Below are 19,566 nucleotides of genomic sequence, written 5' to 3'. Positions count from 1 at the left end.
TCTACACCGTATATGAATATCTTTGTGCTGTACAAATATTTTCTGTCATGTTGTGGTCAGGAAGTATGCCAGACATATGGACAAGTTGATTAAGGTTCAGTGGTTTGTTTTTCATTTCCTAAATTGACTGTTGATGTTGTTGGTGCTTGATGTGTGTGTGTGCTACTTGGGATAACATTTTGATGAGCACGTTGATGAGTTTGGAAGCTGTCGCTGTATAAAAATACCACAAAAACAGCTGCACTGAATTGATTACAGTATAGCTTTTGCCAGATTGCAAAACCACATTCCTGTCTAGTGTATTTACACTCCAACATATTGGTTAATTGCATGATCAGTCAGTCTTGATAACATTTTAATTAGAGCCACTTACACTCTAACATGTTGTAAATAGGCTTAGAGGAAGTGCATGGTAGTGTGCCATTCAGCCTAGGAGTCGCTTCTTTAGAACTTGTCCCATTTCACCCATAGAATTGACAGCTTCACACTATAACATTGGGCATGCTCTAAGATGATTTCAACGGAAAATATACAATAGCACATAATGATGCTGTTCTCCCTCTCTCTCTCTCACACTCTCTCTCCTCTCTCTCTCTCTGTGGCTGTGACCTTTTACAAAATTTGCTCAACTCTCCTGTTTATTTTTACAGTTCTGATTTGTCTCACTTGTCTTAAAAAGACAGCTCTTTGTCCGATGTTATTTTTCCAGATTGGTCTGGATTTGTTTACTTCCCTGACTCTTCATGGCAGAATTGCAAGAGCAGAAGGGAACCTTGAGCTATTTTTTACAAGATTGAATTGGGCAACACCAATGGCAAAAACAGAGTCAGTCCAATTCAAAATAAAACCAAAAGCTCGAGAGGGTGGCAAACATCTCGAGATCAGACCTGAGTCCGAACTAAGTATATCAATGTGTGTGTGTTTTTGTTTGTTTTTTTTTTTGTTTGTTTGTTTTTTTAAGTCTAGATTAGGACCCAAAAGTAAGATATGGGAATGTTAGAATGGGTAGAGAACAGGGTTTTTGTTCTGTGCTTATATTATACTAGAGGATTTTAGAATATAGAATGCTATCTCAAAGTGAGTTAAATCACCTATTGATTTGTGATAGATTCTGGGGTTTTTTGAGGTTGTGGCTGCAATGTAATGTTGTGGAATTACAACTTGCAAAGACCATTGCACCGTGAACAAGTGAAACATGGAGTGCACAATATATGAAGCATGAAGGGCACAATGTAAACAGCAGTTATATGTCAGCAGGCCTTGCTGAATTGGGTTTAAATCTGGTCACTTTGTGCTTGGTTTAAAACTGAACATAAACTGAACATAACCCTAACCCTATCTGAGGATGTAATCAGAGACAGTCCCAATGCTAGAGATGTTCTGATCCCATTCCTTACTGATTCCAATTGTGATACATCAACTCATGTTTTGGCTAATACCTAGTACCGATCCGATAGACAAGCATTAAAAAATATTTTAACAGCTGTATACTACTAACCCTGTATGAATGTGATGATTGCTGTCATTATTATATGGCATGACTGAGGTTAAAACATTTGTAAAAAAGAACAAATACATGAATGCCATAGAACCTCTTTTTAAAGTGGAAACTACTACAGTGATCAACGGCTTATATGGATCAAAAAGCTTGGGACAGAATCATTCCTATTCAAATGCTGTTTAAATAATTTGCTTAGAGTGATCAAGTAGTCAGCTTACAGTGTTCATTTTGTGTCTTTTCATACTTGACAACTGTTTACCAGATATCAATTCTTCTTTGCTGCTCTATAACAGTAGCTGCCAGTGGCTACACAGCACAACTTCCTGTGTAGGCTACTGTTTTAGAGCAACGTAGAGAATTGACTTCTGGGGAAACTGCCATTTTATCTGGGTGTGAAACTGCAAAATTTATTAGTCCTTTATGTGGTATTGTGTCTGTGCATAGACCCACTGGATTCTTGTTCCAGTGTTCTAGGCAGTATCGGAGGCATTTCTGATGTTAGTGTTGGAATCGGAACAACTACCAAATACTGTCTATACCTTTTTGCCACACTCAATATTGACGTTCTTTTCTCAGAGATATTTTGTCAAATACCATGTGACACTATTGTTCAGGAAACCATTATTTATTAAAACTTATGGAAACTACTATTTGTTAGGAAACTAAGGAGCAATGTAAAGCAGGCTGGAACTACTGTTTTAGCCATCAGTAATTAAATGTTCTTAATCATATATTTCAATAATTTTATGAAGACAATCAGTGCTTACTGTAGTCCAAGTGGGGTCTCTGCAGCTGAACTGTATAGGAGAAAAAATTGCGTGTAAATAAAGATTGGATTGGGCAGTGTCTGAAGATATTGCTATTGAGGAACTGTTTGGAATGGGTGTAAAAATATGTGATCTTTGACCTTTACTAATAAAAGTACATTTCAAGAGGAACTTGACAGAATTGCCACATCGCAGTAAGACGTTTTACATGAGGAACACATTCTAGTCGTAGCTTAATAGTCATTAACTGAGTTATCAGAAGTCAAAAAAGATAAAACAGATGACAGGCATAGATTTCCTGTTCATTGTTAAATGTCTCCCTCCAGGCTGCATATCCTGATAGCATGCCTGATTAGTCTTGCTTCTTCATTTTTAACTCCAGGTGAAGCCTCTCTCCACTCTAATATTTTCATTACCCCTCCATATCTTGCACTTAAGAAATAACCCAATTCCTTTGTGTTGTTAAGCTAATTTTTTTGTAACAAGTGTTAAAGGTGTTAGAATCTCTGTGCTGTCAACGCTGCTGTCATCTGCTAAGTGCAAGTCATCCATCTGTAATTGTTCAGAGAGATAACGCTATGCCATGCTGCTGACAGAGCACGCTCTCTTCACCAACTTCCTGTCCAACGGAGCAACAGCACACACTTGCTTCACAGTGGGCCGGAAAACCAGTCTTCATCACCATGGAGACAAACAGGAAGCGGTGGTGTGAAATTTGTCTGCAAGTTTGATAGCTCCAGGAAGATAAGCAGATATGCTGCATCTGATTAAACAAAACCTAAAAGCATAACTATGCTCAGGATAGAAATTATGACAAGAGCCCTAGAAGATAAAATAGAAACACTACGCATGTTGTAATGTGGATTAGGCGCTAAAAGGGATGGTCAGGTCGATATACCAGATTAGCCACACCTCTGCGTAGGCACCAGCAAAAATATTTGGCTGCAGGGCGACGGTACCATGTTAAAAATCAAAGCTCTGCCTACTATCCAAACCAAAAATGGGTACATAATACTGACTGTCAAAAAAACTATTTGTGAAAATAGGCTGATGTACTCATTCTGACACAGGCGCTCATTCTCTCTTTTACAGTTTTTACCATAGCGTGCATTTCACTGCAGGAGAAAGAACATTTGCCACTAAAACAGTAGCAATACAAAAATGGGTGCAGGAGTGGAGTGTTGGAATATTTCAGGCTGATGCAAATTGTTTACTTGGCCTACTGAAGGAATCTATTATAATTGTTTTTATCAAACATATTTTTACCACATGTTTATGTGTGCATGCATGTGTGTTAATAATTTTGTTGCTGTGACTTGCATTTACAACCAGTACACTAGTTACCTCACAGTGTGTGTGTCTTTAGCATTGTCTCTGCCCTTGTGTGAAACACAGCTTTGTTAATGAGGCGACATCTCCCCACTGAGTACCCAGAGTGCATCTGTGCTATAGCATCACTGTGACGTTGGTGCCTGTCACACCAGGGCACTTAAACATACTCGGATATGGCATCTGTGGACTTGGATCCTTTGCTTGCTCTGTCTTGCTAAACACTTTTTCCATGCCTTCTTCCCTTTTCAGACACACTTTCTTCTCTTTTTTTAGACATGTTTTTTTCTCTGTCTTTATCTCCAAGGTTTCCTTCCTAAAAATTCTCTTTTGTTATTAATCCTACTTCTGATGCACAGTAATGCTATGTTCTCATCCTCCTATTTCTTTTCTTCTATTCTTTCTATTTCTTTCAATTGCTTGAAATCTTACACTAATCCTGGAGAATACTTTGAGTACAGTTTGTATTGTGGCTCTGCCCTGTAGTAAGACAGCATTATAGTGGTATAGCCAAAGGAAACAGCCTTGAAATGCTGCTGCGCTCAACGAGTACACATTTGCTGAGCTTGTTAAATGCAAAGTCGGAATAGTGTACAAAGGCAGACCTTTGCACATCATTGAACAAGCTTTTGCAGAGTCTAGCAGTAAGGTTTGTTTTACACTTGACCAGTCAAGCCAGTAGGTCAGAGTTCTTTTTTATGCTCATTGTATTCACTGAATTAACAAAAGGGATTGAAATAATCTAAGCATTACTATTACAATAGGTTGACCTTGGAAGACTATCTACTCAATCTAATGCCCTCTTAAATTAGTCAGTATCTATGACTCAAACACTGCATTTAAACCTAGTTTTAACTTTAAGGATTGTATAATAAGCCATAAGACTTCGACTTAAGTGAGTGAACTCGTCAGAGATCCAGGACTAGTTCCCCAAACAGCCTTTGGGCTGAACTCTCTCCCATTGGTCGAGTGTGTGATCTATGCCTTCTACATTTTGCCACTGGCCCACTCTCATGATTGATGTGATTTTTGTGCTGTGGTACCCAGGACAGACAGCAGTGGAGAAGGCAGCAGAGATGTATAATTACTACAGAAATAATTATGAAATTAGTAACATTGATTGTCTGTTTTTTACCACATTGTGGAGATGATAGCATGTTGTGTTAAAAATAGTATCAATCCTGTACTATAGGAACTGTTTGTTGACAGCCTGGAAGTAAAGCAGATTGATCTGGCTCACTTTTAAAAGCACAAACAATTAAACACACTCAATACCTAAGACAGGAGCTGGCAGCATGCAGCCCTTATGTTGGTAATAGTGTTTAGCTGAAAATCTCCTATCAGACAAACAGATATGCTAGACTGAACCACTGTCAAATGTGGCTGGCTGTAAAGATTGTGAACATCCAATTTAAAGCTTTACTAAATGCAATTTAATGGTATTGGTCCAAAACAAAATCATCAGCTTGTTTGTTTGCTTTAAAGATGTATCTTTGTATTGATCCTGTTGCTGTATCTTGTGTTATACTATAACCTAATACAAGTTGGTTGACATATTTAAGGCATAGTATCTTAAAAAGCACACTTCTTACACACACAAACCTGAAGTATGCCAAATGCTTTCATGGGTCAGTCATGCTGAGGCCATTCTCTCCACCATCTGCTGTAACACTTGTACAGCATAACAGGGCTAAAGACAATCCCCAATGGTCAAAATATGGGCTAGCTCTTCTAAGACAGCATCTAAAATAGTGATATGACACCACCTCTTCTTTGTCTGCACAATCCGAGCAACGTAGGAAGCTTATAGTACATTTGGGACTGTACTGTGGAGAGAGACACATACGTTTTTGTGATTAATGTTAGCGTCATTCACAGTATTTGTGTTTATTCACTGTACCTAGATTACAACTGTGATTGGTGGAATGACAGACTATTAATAGATTCAAGCAACCTGCCAGCAGCCCTGCCTTGGGCCAACAATAAATACGTAAGCACACACACACCCATCATATGCGTATCAAGCTGTGCCTGAGTCATAACAAATGTCAGGTCTATGTATTACAGCGATGTGATGCATGGCCAGCTCCAAATGGAAACTCCTGCAATGTACCTTATGTGTTTGAAGCCCCACTGTTTATTCATTGTTCAAGGTTTATTCAAGCCTCCGGTAATTTAGCATTTTGTTGAATGGCTATCATTGCTGGAAATGTGCAGTCAAAATTAGTTGGTTATTATAGTTTAATTATCATCATACATAAGATTCAAATATGCCACATGACATACTGAAAATATGAGCACTGTTGAAACTCAGAAAGTACTCTTCAGTGTTTCTTACAGTCGCATCTTGTCTGCACTTTGAAAGCACCTTGAAGCTTCAGCACTTCTGGCAACATTTCCACTTGCCTTTCCCCTACAGTTATCCTTCAGCCCTGTCGACAGCATCATCCTGAAAAGCTCATCTGTAAACTGGTCACATCACAAGGTGATCCATGCTGAAGATCGGTATTGAGTAATAGCCTGCACCAGAACTCTTGGCCTGAATCATAAATTAGTCCTGATAACAGATTGCTTTGATTAGGGAAAAAATACAGTGCAAGTTTATCTTTGCACTGTATATATTTGCATTTTTGTTTTGTAAAGGAACACACCACATTTTACTCAGTTATCTGAGATGGTTAACAGGCGAAAAACAACATTAATAATGTGAGAAGCTTTTGTGCAGCAAGGTGGTGAAGTTTAACATGCACCCACTGTCATCTTGGCCAACTGCTTCACCCTTTTCCCAACACCAGAACCAAGTACACGTGTCCATTCTCTTAACTGACTTCAGAAATACGACATAGTCATCTGAGTATTCACGTGAAGTTCTGTGATAGCTGACCTTTGTGCCTGTATGTGGGGAGAAATGCACTTTATTGAGTTGGATAATATTGCATTGTGAAAAAAGTTAAATGAGTTGAGCTGTGAAGCACACAGCTAACATGTGGTTGATATTTGTGTTGACATTTTTGAGATGCTCCAGTAACATGTCATAGGAAATATTAAAAAGAAAAGTGGTATTTTGATCAAAGTAGCAGTGTTGAGAATTGGTTGCACAGCTTCACTGCCAGACTTGCATCAGATGCTATCCAGATGAAGTTAATGTTTTTTCCACTTTTGCTCAGCCACTGCATTTGCAGGGACTCCTTTCAATGTTGATCCCACCAATCTTCAAATTATATTTGTCAGCAGTAATGATCTTTATCCATGTTTTGTCCTTGTTCCCTTGGTGAAATATTAATTTTTTCCTGTCTTACGGCTGTTTGATTCCAAACTTCTAGCATTTCTAATGTGATGTGATTTTACTGACATATTTTGGACTGATTTGTCCTCCTAGATGAATCACTGATCTCTCCGTCATTCCTATGTTTTTTTCTGCCCAGATAAATGAATTAAGCCATGTTCAGATTCCCATCATGCTCATGCCAGATGACTTCAAAGCCTACTCTAAGATCAAAGTGGACAACCACCTCTTCAACAAGTAAGGTCTTTTGAGTATATTTTATAATCATGATATTTCACAAAACTTTTGACACTGTAGAATATATTTCATCTTCACAATTTCTTGAAATATTCTTTAGTCGTCACAGCATCTCTCAAAATATGTCACTTGTATTGTCGTGTGTGTGTGTGTGTGTGTGTGTGTGTGTGTGTGTGTGTGTGTGTGTGTGTGTGTGTGTGTGTGTGTGTGTCCGTCCACAGGGAGAACATGCCCAGCCATTTCAAGTTCAAGGAGTACTGCCCTCTGGTGTTTCGAAACCTCAGAGAGAGGTTTGGCATTGATGATCAGGACTTCTTGGTATGAAAGATAGTATCACAAATGTTCAGCGATATTATTACCACTTCTGGGTCAAGTGCCTTGTTTCTTTTGTCAACTTTGTACAATTTAATTGGTGTGAACTGCAAGACAAGAGAGTGCCAGCTACTATAGACAGGCACATAATGCACTGCTGTACCTAATGAACGCAGCCACACGGTACTGCAAGCACACATGTAACTATTCTCTAACCCTAACCCTAACCCTTACAAATTTGATCAGTCTTAACTAGGAAAGTGTTGCTCTACTGCGCTTTTTCCTTTCCCTCTTTTGTTTCAGCCCACTCCATGTCTGCCTTTATTTTCCACTCTTTCCTAGTAAATCCCCATTCCCAGTGCAGGCAGTGAGTTGGCAGCATTTGGAGGTCATTGTGTCCCAGCTCAGTGCAGCTGTCCTTCTCACATGTTTACATTGGGGTTCGAATGGCTGCAGTGAGTGGGCAGTCAGGGGTGTTAAGACACTGGCCAGTGCAAAGGAATGTTGCAACATTCTCAACCTTAAACTACTTTATTACACGATGCACTAGTCATATTGTGGTCAAAAGGTTTATCGGTTTGTCCATTTTTTTCTTTTTGACCTTGCTCTAAAACCAGCCTTTTGGCATTATTTCTAATTACACTGGTAATATTCCTTATTATAGTCAATGGGCACCACCAGCTGCAAGGCTGCTCTTTTGATGAGATGCAGCAGTAATCGTTAATTTTAATGAGCAGTGCTTGCAGTATAAAATTCAGTTTTGGTAGGGTAACTGAAGTGCAAACAGATTAAACTTTTTCCCCACTTTATAATAAACTCATGATGGGGTAAATGACCAACTAAAACAAAAACATTCGTATTATTTGAGAGCTTTTCATCTGTGCCAGCCTCAGGCAAAGAGCCTCTTAAAAATTTTCAGCCTGTGACACAAACCACTGCAGTGTTCCACCAGGACCTGGACTATAGGTGGGCTTCTTAGTGTTCCTGATTAGTGCTTAGTGCAACAATTTTTTTTGGGTCTACAGGCAATTGATGCTAAGAGTTGAAGAGTGGAGAGGGAACTAAGGGCAGAGGACATCAGGAATTCTTGGAGAATGAGGCATTGAGCCAGGGGTGCTGGATCATGTTACTTTTGAGCTCCAAAGTCTGGGCAGCAGCTGTTTGTGTCTGTGTGTAGCTTTGGACAGGCATCAGGCATAGGGGTCAGAATCCCATATGTTCAGAGTGGAGACTGGGAGCTGGTCAGGCACAAAGAAGGCAGCGCTAGGATATGCTTTACTGTGAGCTTCATCCAAATACATTGGAAGAGAGGCTCTGTTATCTGTTCAAGTAAATGAGAAAATGTAATTTCTTTTTCTGTATTTTGTCAGGTGGAACATTCAAAACATTTAAATACAAGTAAATAAGACATTATCTCAGTTCTCTAAAGACAGTGCAGATAATGCATGAGCAAGGGTTGTCAAAAAGCAAATAAGATAAACTGCTGATATTTCATTGTGTACATCCTGATAAACGTAGTTATTGTTACCTTTCTGTCTTTGCTCTGTATGTTCACAGAACTCTCTGACACGTAGTGCTCCCTTGAACAGTGAGGCCCAGGGACGGAGTGGGGCGCGCTTCCACACTTCTTACGACAAACGCTACGTTATCAAGACCATCAGCAGCGAGGATGTGGCCGAAATGCATAACATTCTAAAGAAATACCATCAGGTGATAACAGCCTATATTACAGTAATTTAAAAAATTCAAGCCTTGATCCTTTGATAAGATAGGCTTTCAAAAATTGTGTGTCTTAAGGAAACTCAAAATATCTCAGAATTTGACTGTATTAAATCCCTTAAATGCCAGTCTCTTCGGTGAGACCTCAGATAACTACTTTTCAAACCATCTGCCTGGTTGCACAGTGTCCACTTTAATGATCCTGTCTCTCTCTCTCACTCACAGCTATGATAAAGGCAAAAATGCACAGATTCATGTAATTTCCCGAGACAGCTGTTATAGTTGGTTAGAGGCCACTTGTTTATTTATCACCGTAGAGTTTATCGCAGAAGAACACTAAGTCATCGTGCTGTGTTTTAAAAACCTTTTTTCTTTTTCTTACAGTCTCCCTTCTATTGCAGACTGTGAACAGCTATAAAATGGCGATAAATTAATATTCCTCATTCTCTTTTGGTAGTTCATTGTGGAGTGCCATGGCAACACGCTTCTGCCTCAGTTTCTGGGGATGTACCGGCTCACTGTGGATGGAGATGAGACCTACATGATTGTTACACGCAATGTCTTCTCCCACCGCCTTTCTGTCTACAAAAAATATGATCTCAAGGTAAAAGAGGAGGATGGGAGAACAGGGCAAGGAAAAAAAGAAGCAGGGAAAGGAAAAGTGGTCAGATAGGCACAAATATGAGAAGACATTATAAAAATCTAATCTATATTTTTTATTATTTTTCAAAGCTGGCTTCTGATTGGTTGAATTTTTTCAAAGCTGGCTTCTGATTGGTTGATTTAAAGCTGCATTCTGATTGGTAGATTTTTTTCCGAACCTGCACTCTGATTGGTTGATTTAAAGCTGGCTTCTGATTGGTCGATTTAAAGCTGGCTTCTGATTGGTCAAATTTTTTCGAAGCTGGCTTCTGATTGGTAGATTTTTTTAAAAGCTGGCTTCTGATTGGTCGATTTAAAGCTGCGTTCTGAGTGGTCGTTTTTTTTTTTTCGAAGCTGTGTTCTGATTGGTCGATTTAAAGCTGTGTTCTGATTGGTCGAATTTTTATCGTAGCCTGCTTCTGATTGATCAATTTGAAGCTGGCTTCTGATTGGTCGAGTTTTTTCGAAGCTGCATTCTGATTGGTCGATTTAAAGCTGGCTTCTGATTGGTCGAATTTTTTCAAAGATGGCTTCTGATTGGTCGATCTAATGCTGCATTCTGATTGGTTGTAATTTTTTGTCCTTCCAAAAATCACAAAAAGGCCTGTTTGTATTTCAACTAGTAAAGTTCATATACAACATGACAATCATCTGTTAATTTACCCATAATAAGTCAAATGAGGTTTGGTTGCATGTTTAATATAACAGACACTAGCCATTGGGTAATAAATGTTCTAAAACAGGGTTTAGAGTGTCAGGCTGAAAGGTAACCTGTCTCACAACAGAGTAAAGCCATTTTAAGCCATTGCACCTTGCATGCCTCACTGGGTGGACCTCTGTGTTCAGGCATGCACAAGGGTTATGAGTATCTGCAGGAATGAGTGTCAGAAGGGTGGTAAGGGAAAGACTAAAGCAAGACTTTCCAGTGCTTCTATTTGCAACTGGGTTGTGGTAAGTAATTTCCTTTTTTGTTTTTTCTAGGGTTCCACTGTGGCAAGAGAGGCCAGTGACAAGGAGAAGGTACAGACACCTGTCGTGATCCGTGATCCACTGTTATACAGTACATAACCACACGAGTTTAAACTTAAACATAGTCAGACCATATACTTCAAATAGATAACAATAATACTAATTTTTATCGACATTATAATTATAAAGACTGTAAAAAAAAGAATGAAACCAGAGTGCTACAATTTAAAGGTGCATCAAACTAACACAGCAACAGTTAGAGACATGTCATAAATTTACAAACAAATCAAACGAAACAAGACAATCCACACCGCCAGCCTGTTTTGAATGCGTGTCTGGAATATTTTAGGTGTTCGTTCCTCACCTGGCTCTCAGAACTGATCTTTTACAAGTGTATCAATCCACACCACACACATTGTTGAATGTCAATATGCAAACTCTTTCTTGTGCACTCAGTGAAGCTATCTCTCACTTTCTTAATGTTGTGGAGTAAATAAAACAAGAGAATCAGTAAGCATAGCTTACTCCCTCACTCACATAGCTTACTACTGTTTTTGACTGTTGAACAGACCACTGCCCTTTCAGCACATCAGGAGGCATGTTGCTGAAAGGACAGCTGGTTCTGGTGACAATGAAAGTCAGAGTCATGTGTAGATTGAACAGATGGGCACTTGCGCACCGCTGACATCTCAATTCTGATGTTATTTTTGTGGAAGGAACAAGGGCAATTAAAAAGTGTTAAGGAACTGGGGAACATTGTTTTACAAGTACACTAAACATGAAACATTTAAGGTAATTTACACACTGACATAATGTACTAAAACTGAGTCAGTTATTCTACTTGAACTCCATGTCCATTAAAAGCCATGTGGACATTTAGAGAATGAGAGAGAGAACAGACTGTGTTTCCAGTGGTTTCAATAGCCAACACAGCTTCAAACAATTCCAGGCCTACTGTCATCACCCAAATGACCCAGCTAACACAATTTTGGCGTCTGCTTTTAATTCTCTTTGGGTGGGGATGACAGTAGCCAATATCCATCTCCTTCAGTTAGCACCTGCTTCATCACCCCATTCCCCTCTAGCCCCTGCACGCTCTTTGTTTTTCTTTAATTTGCTTCATCCCCTCTAACCTCGCTTCTGCTGTTCCATCAGTTCTCCTGCTTGCTGTCTGTGTGCGAAAGATTCAGAGTTGTGTGTGTGTGTGTCTGTGTCTGTCTGGGGATGTGTTGGGTTTAGAGTTTTATTCAATCAGATGTTGTCTCAAGATTTAGAGTAGTCCTGTGTTTGGTGTGTTTCCTATACACCTGTATATCTGACTGACTGGTGTGTGTGTGTGTGTGTGTGTGTGTGTGTGTGTGAGCAGTATATATGAGCAAGAGATTTTGTGTGTTTGATAGTGATGGAAATGTTGCTGTTTGGTGCGAGAAACTGGCTGTTTTGAGTTTGTCGCTCTGCTTGGGAGGAGTCAGCTGTGAAAAACGAATCGTCACTGAAATTGTGAAGGACCTGATGGTTCACTCTGCTTCCTGTTAAAATTGTATCAGCTAACAATAGAAATTGATATTTTCATAGATACAGTCAATATTTTCTTTTAGATGAATGCTTTGACCTGTTGTAGCTGATAGAGCATCTTTGAATACTGTGACTTTGGAGTGCTGTTCTTCTGACCTGTTAGCTCTGCATTATTGGAAGCGGATGGCTGTCCAAAGGGATTTTTTTTTTCATTGCATGTCTCCACACGTCACACTGCAAAGATTTATCTGACCATTAAAAAGGTACATGAGAGTTCCACAGTTTTGACCCAGAGGGGTTTGAACTTTCCACCAGGTTTTACAGGGGCTTAATCATGTGGCACCATGCAGTGAGGCATGGCGGACTTTAGGGAATCCCCAAACTAAAAATAGCACACTGTAAGTGGAAGAAGACACAAAACATTATTGGGGTTAACAGATGAGTGGAAGAACAAAGCAGCTGAGGATTTAACACATGTGAGCCTGCTGTGTGACCTGTTTTTGTCTGCGGCTCAGCTGTGTGTGAAACACCATTTATAGTCTAGCAACACATATTAAGAAGCAAATACATTTGCCTGAATGAAGATGTTATTTTCCAACACTAACTACCTCTGTCTCTTACCTTAACTCACATATTAAGACAAGTTGTTGCTGTTAGTGTAGGGTGATTTCTTTGGCTGTTTGACCTTAAATGAAATGCAGCTTAATAAGCATGACACAGGAATCACCTCCATAGGTGAAGTCTTTACTTTTTTTACACGCATGCAGAATGCAGAATACACAAGGTGATCACACAAATACTTTTGAATGTGCACACACGTTCACACCTGACTTACAACAGGTCTCAGAGTCGCAACAAGGCTCAGACATTAAAGACAAGGATCTGACAAGAGACATGCTGGTCTCTCCACATGAAACAGGTTTTTACATACTGACATGCTTAAATTAACCTCCAGTTACCCTGTAAAGGTGCTCAGTGGCTATGAATAAATGTTTCCTTCAAAGAATTCTTCTGTTGTTAAAGTTCAGTATGTGCATCTAACATTACACCATCACTAGTTCCCACTAGTGTGAACACTCACACACACTGCAGCTGGCCAAGAGAAGAGGGTTCATGAAGCCAAATGAAAGAGAAAAATAATGTGTTTTGTTAAGACGGTTTAGTGTGTGTGTGTGTGTGTATTCAATTTGCTTCACACACACAAACAACAAGCATGGCAGGGTTCTCTCCTGACTGCATGACCCTCTCCCTTTCATGCATGCATCTGCATGGTATACAATGTTGTTCTGCATCTATTTTGAAGTTACATTATTTCTAACACAGTCCAATGTGTATGAACACCAGCCCCCATTCTGTTGCATATTGTGGACATGTTCTTTTCTACCCACATATACATGTATTTTTCTTTTAGTAAAATACATTTTGCAGTTCTTGTAGCTGCAGCCCCAGGGTTTTGGCAAATAAACAACAACAAGTGGCTTTCCAGCAAATGATCAGTGGGTTTTTATTTTAGTTTCTTTTACTCTCTAATGATCTTAACTAGAGCCGAAGCTAGGTAAATTTGGTCTTATTTAGGCCCATCAGATTATACAAGTTTATTTTATTTGTGATTAACTATAAAAACCTGTCAATGACCCATTTAGGACCCACAATTTAGCCAACACTGGTGTGGGTGATTTGTGCGTTCGCAGTATTTTTTATTTTTATTTTTTTCGTGACCTGGAAAATCTAGATGTTGTGTTTGTATGATATTAAATAGCTACTGGTTCTTGGTTTGTGGAATATCTCCTGTGTCTCCTCTAGGTCTGTGCTCAGTAGCATTCCGCTGCAGTTGTTTGTTGTTTTTGTTTACTCTCCTCTCTCTCCTCACACCAGCACCGGCTGGTATCTCCGTTGGGGGCACATGGCTTTAATGTGTCGGTATGACTGAGTGTGAAGTGCCTTGATATTTTATTAATGGTCCCTTTTCCAGTATTGTAAGCCAGTAAAAATGGTACCACACCTGAATAGATGTTTGAGAACACAGGTTCGTAGAATGCAAAGTAGTTTACAGTTGTTTCCTCGCTCTGCTCACCTCCAGCTCCTAGTATCCTTTAGAGTACCACTACCAGGCTGTTTCCTTTCTCTAGCAGTCATAATACCAGTGTAGGCCGACCAGAGTCATGCATACATACATTACAAGTCTTAAATTTTGACATTTAGTCCATATTTTTTGGGACAGAGTCTAAAATCCTATTGATACATGAAATTGCAAAAATTATATTTATTTTTACATTAAAAACCTGTTGGACACAGACATACACTTTCTTTACCCAGTCATTGGAAAGTTATCCAAGGATTATAAACATCTAGACGGGTCATACGGATCTTTCGCGTTGATGCCCTTTCCAACCCTCTACCAATTTGAAAAAACAATTGTGTTCTGTTACATTTTAAACACTTTGCCTTTACTTCCAACTTCCTTCCTCCCTTCCTCTCTCCTTTCTTCTCTCCTCTCCTCTCCCCCTACCGTCCCTCCCTCGCTCCCCCTTTTCTAGCAGCCGCCCCCACCAGAGGATGTGCCCCCGCGGCCCAAATCTGGTAACGTTCAGCAAAGGCTGCAAACACTGCGGATTGCCACGCGCTTTTACTGCGCCATGAAACACGTAAGAGATGTAAGAGAACCAGGGCTCATATACCAGGCATGATCTATTAAACCAATCTTATTTTATTGTTATTGTTTTGTACGGCCGAGCATTTTCGTTTCCTCGATCTTCTCCAGCTGATACAGTTATTTCAAGGCCATATTTTGCACACATTTCATCCATTTGCATTCACCTTTTGCTCAACTTGTCAGCAAATTCAGTTTTAGTTTTGCCAGACAGTTCATTTTTGTTCTCACCATTCACTCAACGGCACCTACATGTATCTGAAACACTGGAGAGCAAGAAGTGGAAGACTAAGTTGGCGGCATTAATGGGAGGGACGCAAAAAAACAAATAACAAAAAACAAAAAAAACAATCAGAAACCAGAGACGAAAAGAGGAAATGCAAACTTACACTGCTGGAAAGATGATAAATGTCAGGGGGAGAATTTTTTGCTTTTGTTGGTTAAAAACCGAAACTAACTAGTGAGTCACATAATATCATAAAATATTCTACAGTACAACTTGAAAAGAAAATGACATTAACCAACCCGTGCTAACAAGAGCAGTAATAAAGACAGAACTCATATTAAGATTTGTCCTTTAAACCAGTAAAGAAGAAATGATTTCCTGGCTCCATGTCCTGCTCCCTGCTGCACTTTGTTTAGCAAGTGGGTGAGCAGGTGCCTCAGGGCATTCGTTAAAAGCTAGTCTAAGAGATGAGTCAGATTTGTTTAAGGGATGGAGGTGGTAGGAAGCTGTAATTCTGTAATTTTTTTTAATATCCACAGCCTTCAAAGTTAAGTATTGTTTGTATCCTTGAGTGAATAAAGTTTCTACCTGTGTTCTCAGTTTGTTTCTAGTTTCAGGGGTCCAGCATTTGACGCCCACAGTGGCTTCAGAAATTCTGCTTTTAATGTAGCAACACTTTGGTCATTAAAGGGAACATCTGACAAACACATTTAGGTTCAAACTACTAGAAGCACATTTGATTTATTGTTCATGTTTGGATTACATTCTCCAGAACTGTTTTCTTTTACAGAACAATTCGTACTCGTACACACCCAAACAGTTCTACAAAAATGATCCACACAGCTCAGACCGTATGTTTAACAGTGCTGAATAAACACATAGAGTGCTTGGTTCTTGTTGCCTTGCATGTCTACGTGGTTTATATGAATCTGCTGATTTGTTAGTAAGTGATCAAAGTATTCCACAAAAAGAAAGTTTTAACAGACCTGATGGTGGATGGTAATCTGCACCTGACAGCAGCAGTAGTATGCAGAAACTGGATACAACGGTTGAGGAGCACCCCAATGTTTGTACAGAACAAATCCTACAGAAAAGCACGGCTTTGTTCCTCTGAGATAACAACATTGTCAAAGGCCAAGAATCATTTTCCAACCAGCTGATTGGAGATAAAAAATGAAAGAAAAGAAATTAGATTTTGCTCTTTAAAACCGGAGGGGAATTCCCCTGTCACACAGCTTTGTAAGGCTCATCAACAACCCACTCTTTCCTCCTGCCTCTAATGTACATTTCTGTTCTTCTACCTACCTAAATGTCGTGCATCACTCAAGAGTCAGACACGTTTCATTGCAGTCATTGTAATCGAGAAATTCAGTAGCAGGCCAACAGATAAAATCCTCTGCGTGACTGGAAGAAAGTGTAAGCTGCAGTAAACCAGGTAAAACGACTATTGCGTTGAAATGAACAGCAGTTGAAAATGGATTCGTAGACAGATGGGTGGATGTGCGGGCTGAGGTGTCAGTTTAGGTGACAGGCCTGTACAATGCTTTCAGGTCATGTTCACTCTGCAGTCAGCCTTGCGTTGCGTCCTCCATTTACTTTTTATGTCGCATCTATATTCAGTCTAGCAAGTTGTTCATCCCATATTTATTGCAAATTGGAGGTCTATGTCTGTATATATATGCTCAAATGTCCTATTTTGTGAGATGTATTCCTGTGTTCATCTGTGTAAAGGTGTATTCTCTATGTGTATGCACTGTATGTGTGTCAGTGTGTGCAGTCCAAGCCCATTCTAGTGCTATCAAGTGCTGTTATGTGTTGCTGCTCTTCTCCTGCTGCCATAGAAACACTGTAGTAACTAAACCGCTGCTGCTGCCCTGTTACCTCATTTCCTGCTCTCTTCTTTTCTCAGTGACTCAGAGCTAGGCCCTTTCCCCCCTTCACATAACACCTCTTCCCCCTACAGGCTGCTGGCAGTTTTGCAGCCTGGTTTAGAAGACCGTTAATCCCAGTAGAAAGACACTTAAATAGGAAACTGCTTCATCGTGGTGGTAGGCTGAATAGTGGGAATCCGTCAGAAAGATATGCTGGCTTTACAGAGCAATAAGACACAGTTTGAATTAGCTGCAAACCACTGTCTGGTTTCCGAAAAGCATCATAGATGAACAAGGTTAGTATCATTTGTCTACGGGAGAATATACTCTTTTATCAAACTAATAAAATGGATGCTTTTCGGTGTCCAGTCGAGTGTGAATAAGGACGTTTCATGGCTTTGAGTTGGACGTCCAACAAGTTTTTGGTTTTTTGTTTTTCAGACAGAGTATGGATCTACCAGATGCATTTTTAATGCAAAAATGTCCAAACCTGTGTCACAAAAATGCTGAGTGCCCTGTGTTTCATGGTGCTGAGAAGTCAATGCAGTTATATATAAACTATAAAAAACTATAAACAATATGGAAAATATGAAAACCAGTGCATCAGATGGATCTGTGCCCTGCTGTGAGCATGTTGCATGTACTGTTTTATACAGTCAGATCATTTAGCCTGAAAAGAGGTCAGCCTTGGTTTGGACAGACTGCCTGTATTTTGTTGGCCAAGTCATTTTACCAGTGATATATGTTGCATTTGGCTGAATCAGACAGGCTTATCTAACAAACCACAGGCTCAAAGCCTCATTATGTCAGTGGAGTATTTCAACATGCAGGATGGTCTTGTCAGGAAGATGCATTTAAACACAGTGTTGACATGACTCACTTCTAGGATCAGAATTCATCTTTGTCATTGTGCATTTTGAAATACCCCCTGATCTTATCTATTGAATAACACAGTATATTAAAATGTTGTTTAAGTACTCTGGGGAAAAAGGATGAAGAACACTGATGCTAGTGTTACTAATTTTACTAAATCTTGTCTTATTATTCAGATTTAGACCTTTTTGTCGAATATCCTGACCAATATTGAAATATATTTAAGGATTCTAACTGTGTGATTGGATGAACTGATGTTTGTTATTCATCCTCTAAAACAAAAATTGACACTTGATTCAAGCACCAGAATTCTGACACATTTTTGCCCAGGTCTGCTAGCTACAGTGCCATGCCTCTCAGGTTTGAACAGCTGGTCTTGTGGTTTTGACTGTTTTTTGTTTGGTCGCTAATCTCCAATACTAATGGGCAGGCCAAGGAGCTGCCCACGTACAAGGACAATGACTTCATCAATGACGGGCAGAAGATCTACATTAACGAGGAGAACAAGAAAATGTTCCTGGAGAAGCTCAGGAAAGATGTGGAGGTATGTATCAACAATGAAATATGGCTGAAAATATGGTTTTCTGTCAACTCAGTGAGAACATCATCAAAATTTAGGTGACTTGCAGCTTAGCATTTTACGTTGTTGTCAATAGCTTTAATGCATTTAATGTAGCAAGATGTATCTGTTTAAATGTTTTGAGGCACGAAATCTTGCTGTAAAGGGCGCCCGTCCTACAGTGTAATCTCTCTCTGTCAGAGTTCATGCATTTCCTCTTTCTCTGGCTCCACTCTTTCATCTCTCTCTCTATTCTACTCTTTGCTATCTTTTCTCCTTCCATCTTCACACATGCTTTCATTTCCTCTGCTGTCCTACTGACATTTGCAGTTTTTTCTTAGGCACTGTCCACTGTAATGCTGCAAATTTCCCCGCTGTGGGACTAATATAGGATATCTTAATCGTAATCTTAATCTTACTCTTACCTCCTTCCATCATCCTCAGTTCCTGGCCCAGCTGAAGCTCATGGACTACAGTCTACTGGTGGGGATCCACGACGTGGAGCGATCGGAGCAGGAGGAGGTGGAGAGCGAGGACAATGAGGCGGAGGAGGAGGGGGAGAGTGACGGAGGGGGCATTGGGACGCCCCCTGACAGCCCCAGCAACACCCTGGACAGCACCAAGCCTCTGTCACCTGGAGAGTTTGATCCTTCCATTGACGTCTATGCCATCAAAAGCAATGATAGTGAGTAGCCGAGTGTATGTGCTTTTCAGGCTTACAGCACAATGTTAAATACAACCTCTGCCTTTTGAGGGTTGTATCCAACAGTTCAATAATAAATACAGTACTGAGAGCTCCCCCTACTGGTGATGTGGCTTTTTATTCTAGTTATCAGACCTGCTGTTGTCAAAAGCATCTTAAGGATTTAGTTTGTCAGATTTAACAGTAGCTGATTTCTTTTTTCTTTTTTTATTTGTTCCTTTCTGTTGTGCAGATATGTAGATTCTCATTTTCAGTGCATTTGTTTTAAACTTCAGGTGCTCCCAGGAAGGAGGTTTACTTCATGGCTGTCATAGACATCCTGCAGCATTATGATGCCAAGAAGAAAGCTGCCCACGCCGCCAAGACAGTCAAACATGGGGTGTGTAGTTGCATACAAGAACTATTTA

General features: G+C 39.8%; 1 protein-coding gene across 3 annotated transcripts in view; it reads left to right on the top strand.

The window, feature by feature from the left end:
• The window catches only part of pip4k2aa (phosphatidylinositol-5-phosphate 4-kinase, type II, alpha a), a 31,325-nt gene that overhangs the window by 7,165 nt on the left and 4,594 nt on the right, over nucleotides 1–19,566 (top strand). For 2 of the 3 annotated variants that reach the window (XM_071485422.1, XM_071485421.1), the window contains 9 exons: nucleotides 7,023–7,120; nucleotides 7,342–7,438; nucleotides 8,990–9,142; nucleotides 9,609–9,755; nucleotides 10,775–10,813; nucleotides 14,815–14,931; nucleotides 18,328–18,441; nucleotides 18,901–19,141; nucleotides 19,435–19,538. In XM_071485422.1, coding sequence (XP_071341523.1) covers nucleotides 7,023–7,120; nucleotides 7,342–7,438; nucleotides 8,990–9,142; nucleotides 9,609–9,755; nucleotides 10,775–10,813; nucleotides 14,815–14,931; nucleotides 18,328–18,441; nucleotides 18,901–19,141; nucleotides 19,435–19,538 — 1,110 coding nt within the window. The remainder of the gene's footprint in view (nucleotides 1–7,022; nucleotides 7,121–7,341; nucleotides 7,439–8,989; nucleotides 9,143–9,608; nucleotides 9,756–10,774; nucleotides 10,814–14,814; nucleotides 14,932–18,327; nucleotides 18,442–18,900; nucleotides 19,142–19,434; nucleotides 19,539–19,566) is intronic. The other variant, XM_071485423.1, reaches the window with a different exon arrangement.

Source organism: Trachinotus anak, unplaced genomic scaffold (genome assembly GCF_046630095.1).
Source record: "Trachinotus anak isolate AG129_WGS33_773 ecotype Australia unplaced genomic scaffold, CSIRO_AGI_Tana_v1 ptg000009l, whole genome shotgun sequence".
NCBI lineage: Eukaryota > Metazoa > Chordata > Actinopteri > Carangiformes > Carangidae > Trachinotus > Trachinotus anak.
Note: the sequence above shows the minus strand (reverse complement) of the source record. Positions and strands in the feature narration are given on the sequence as shown.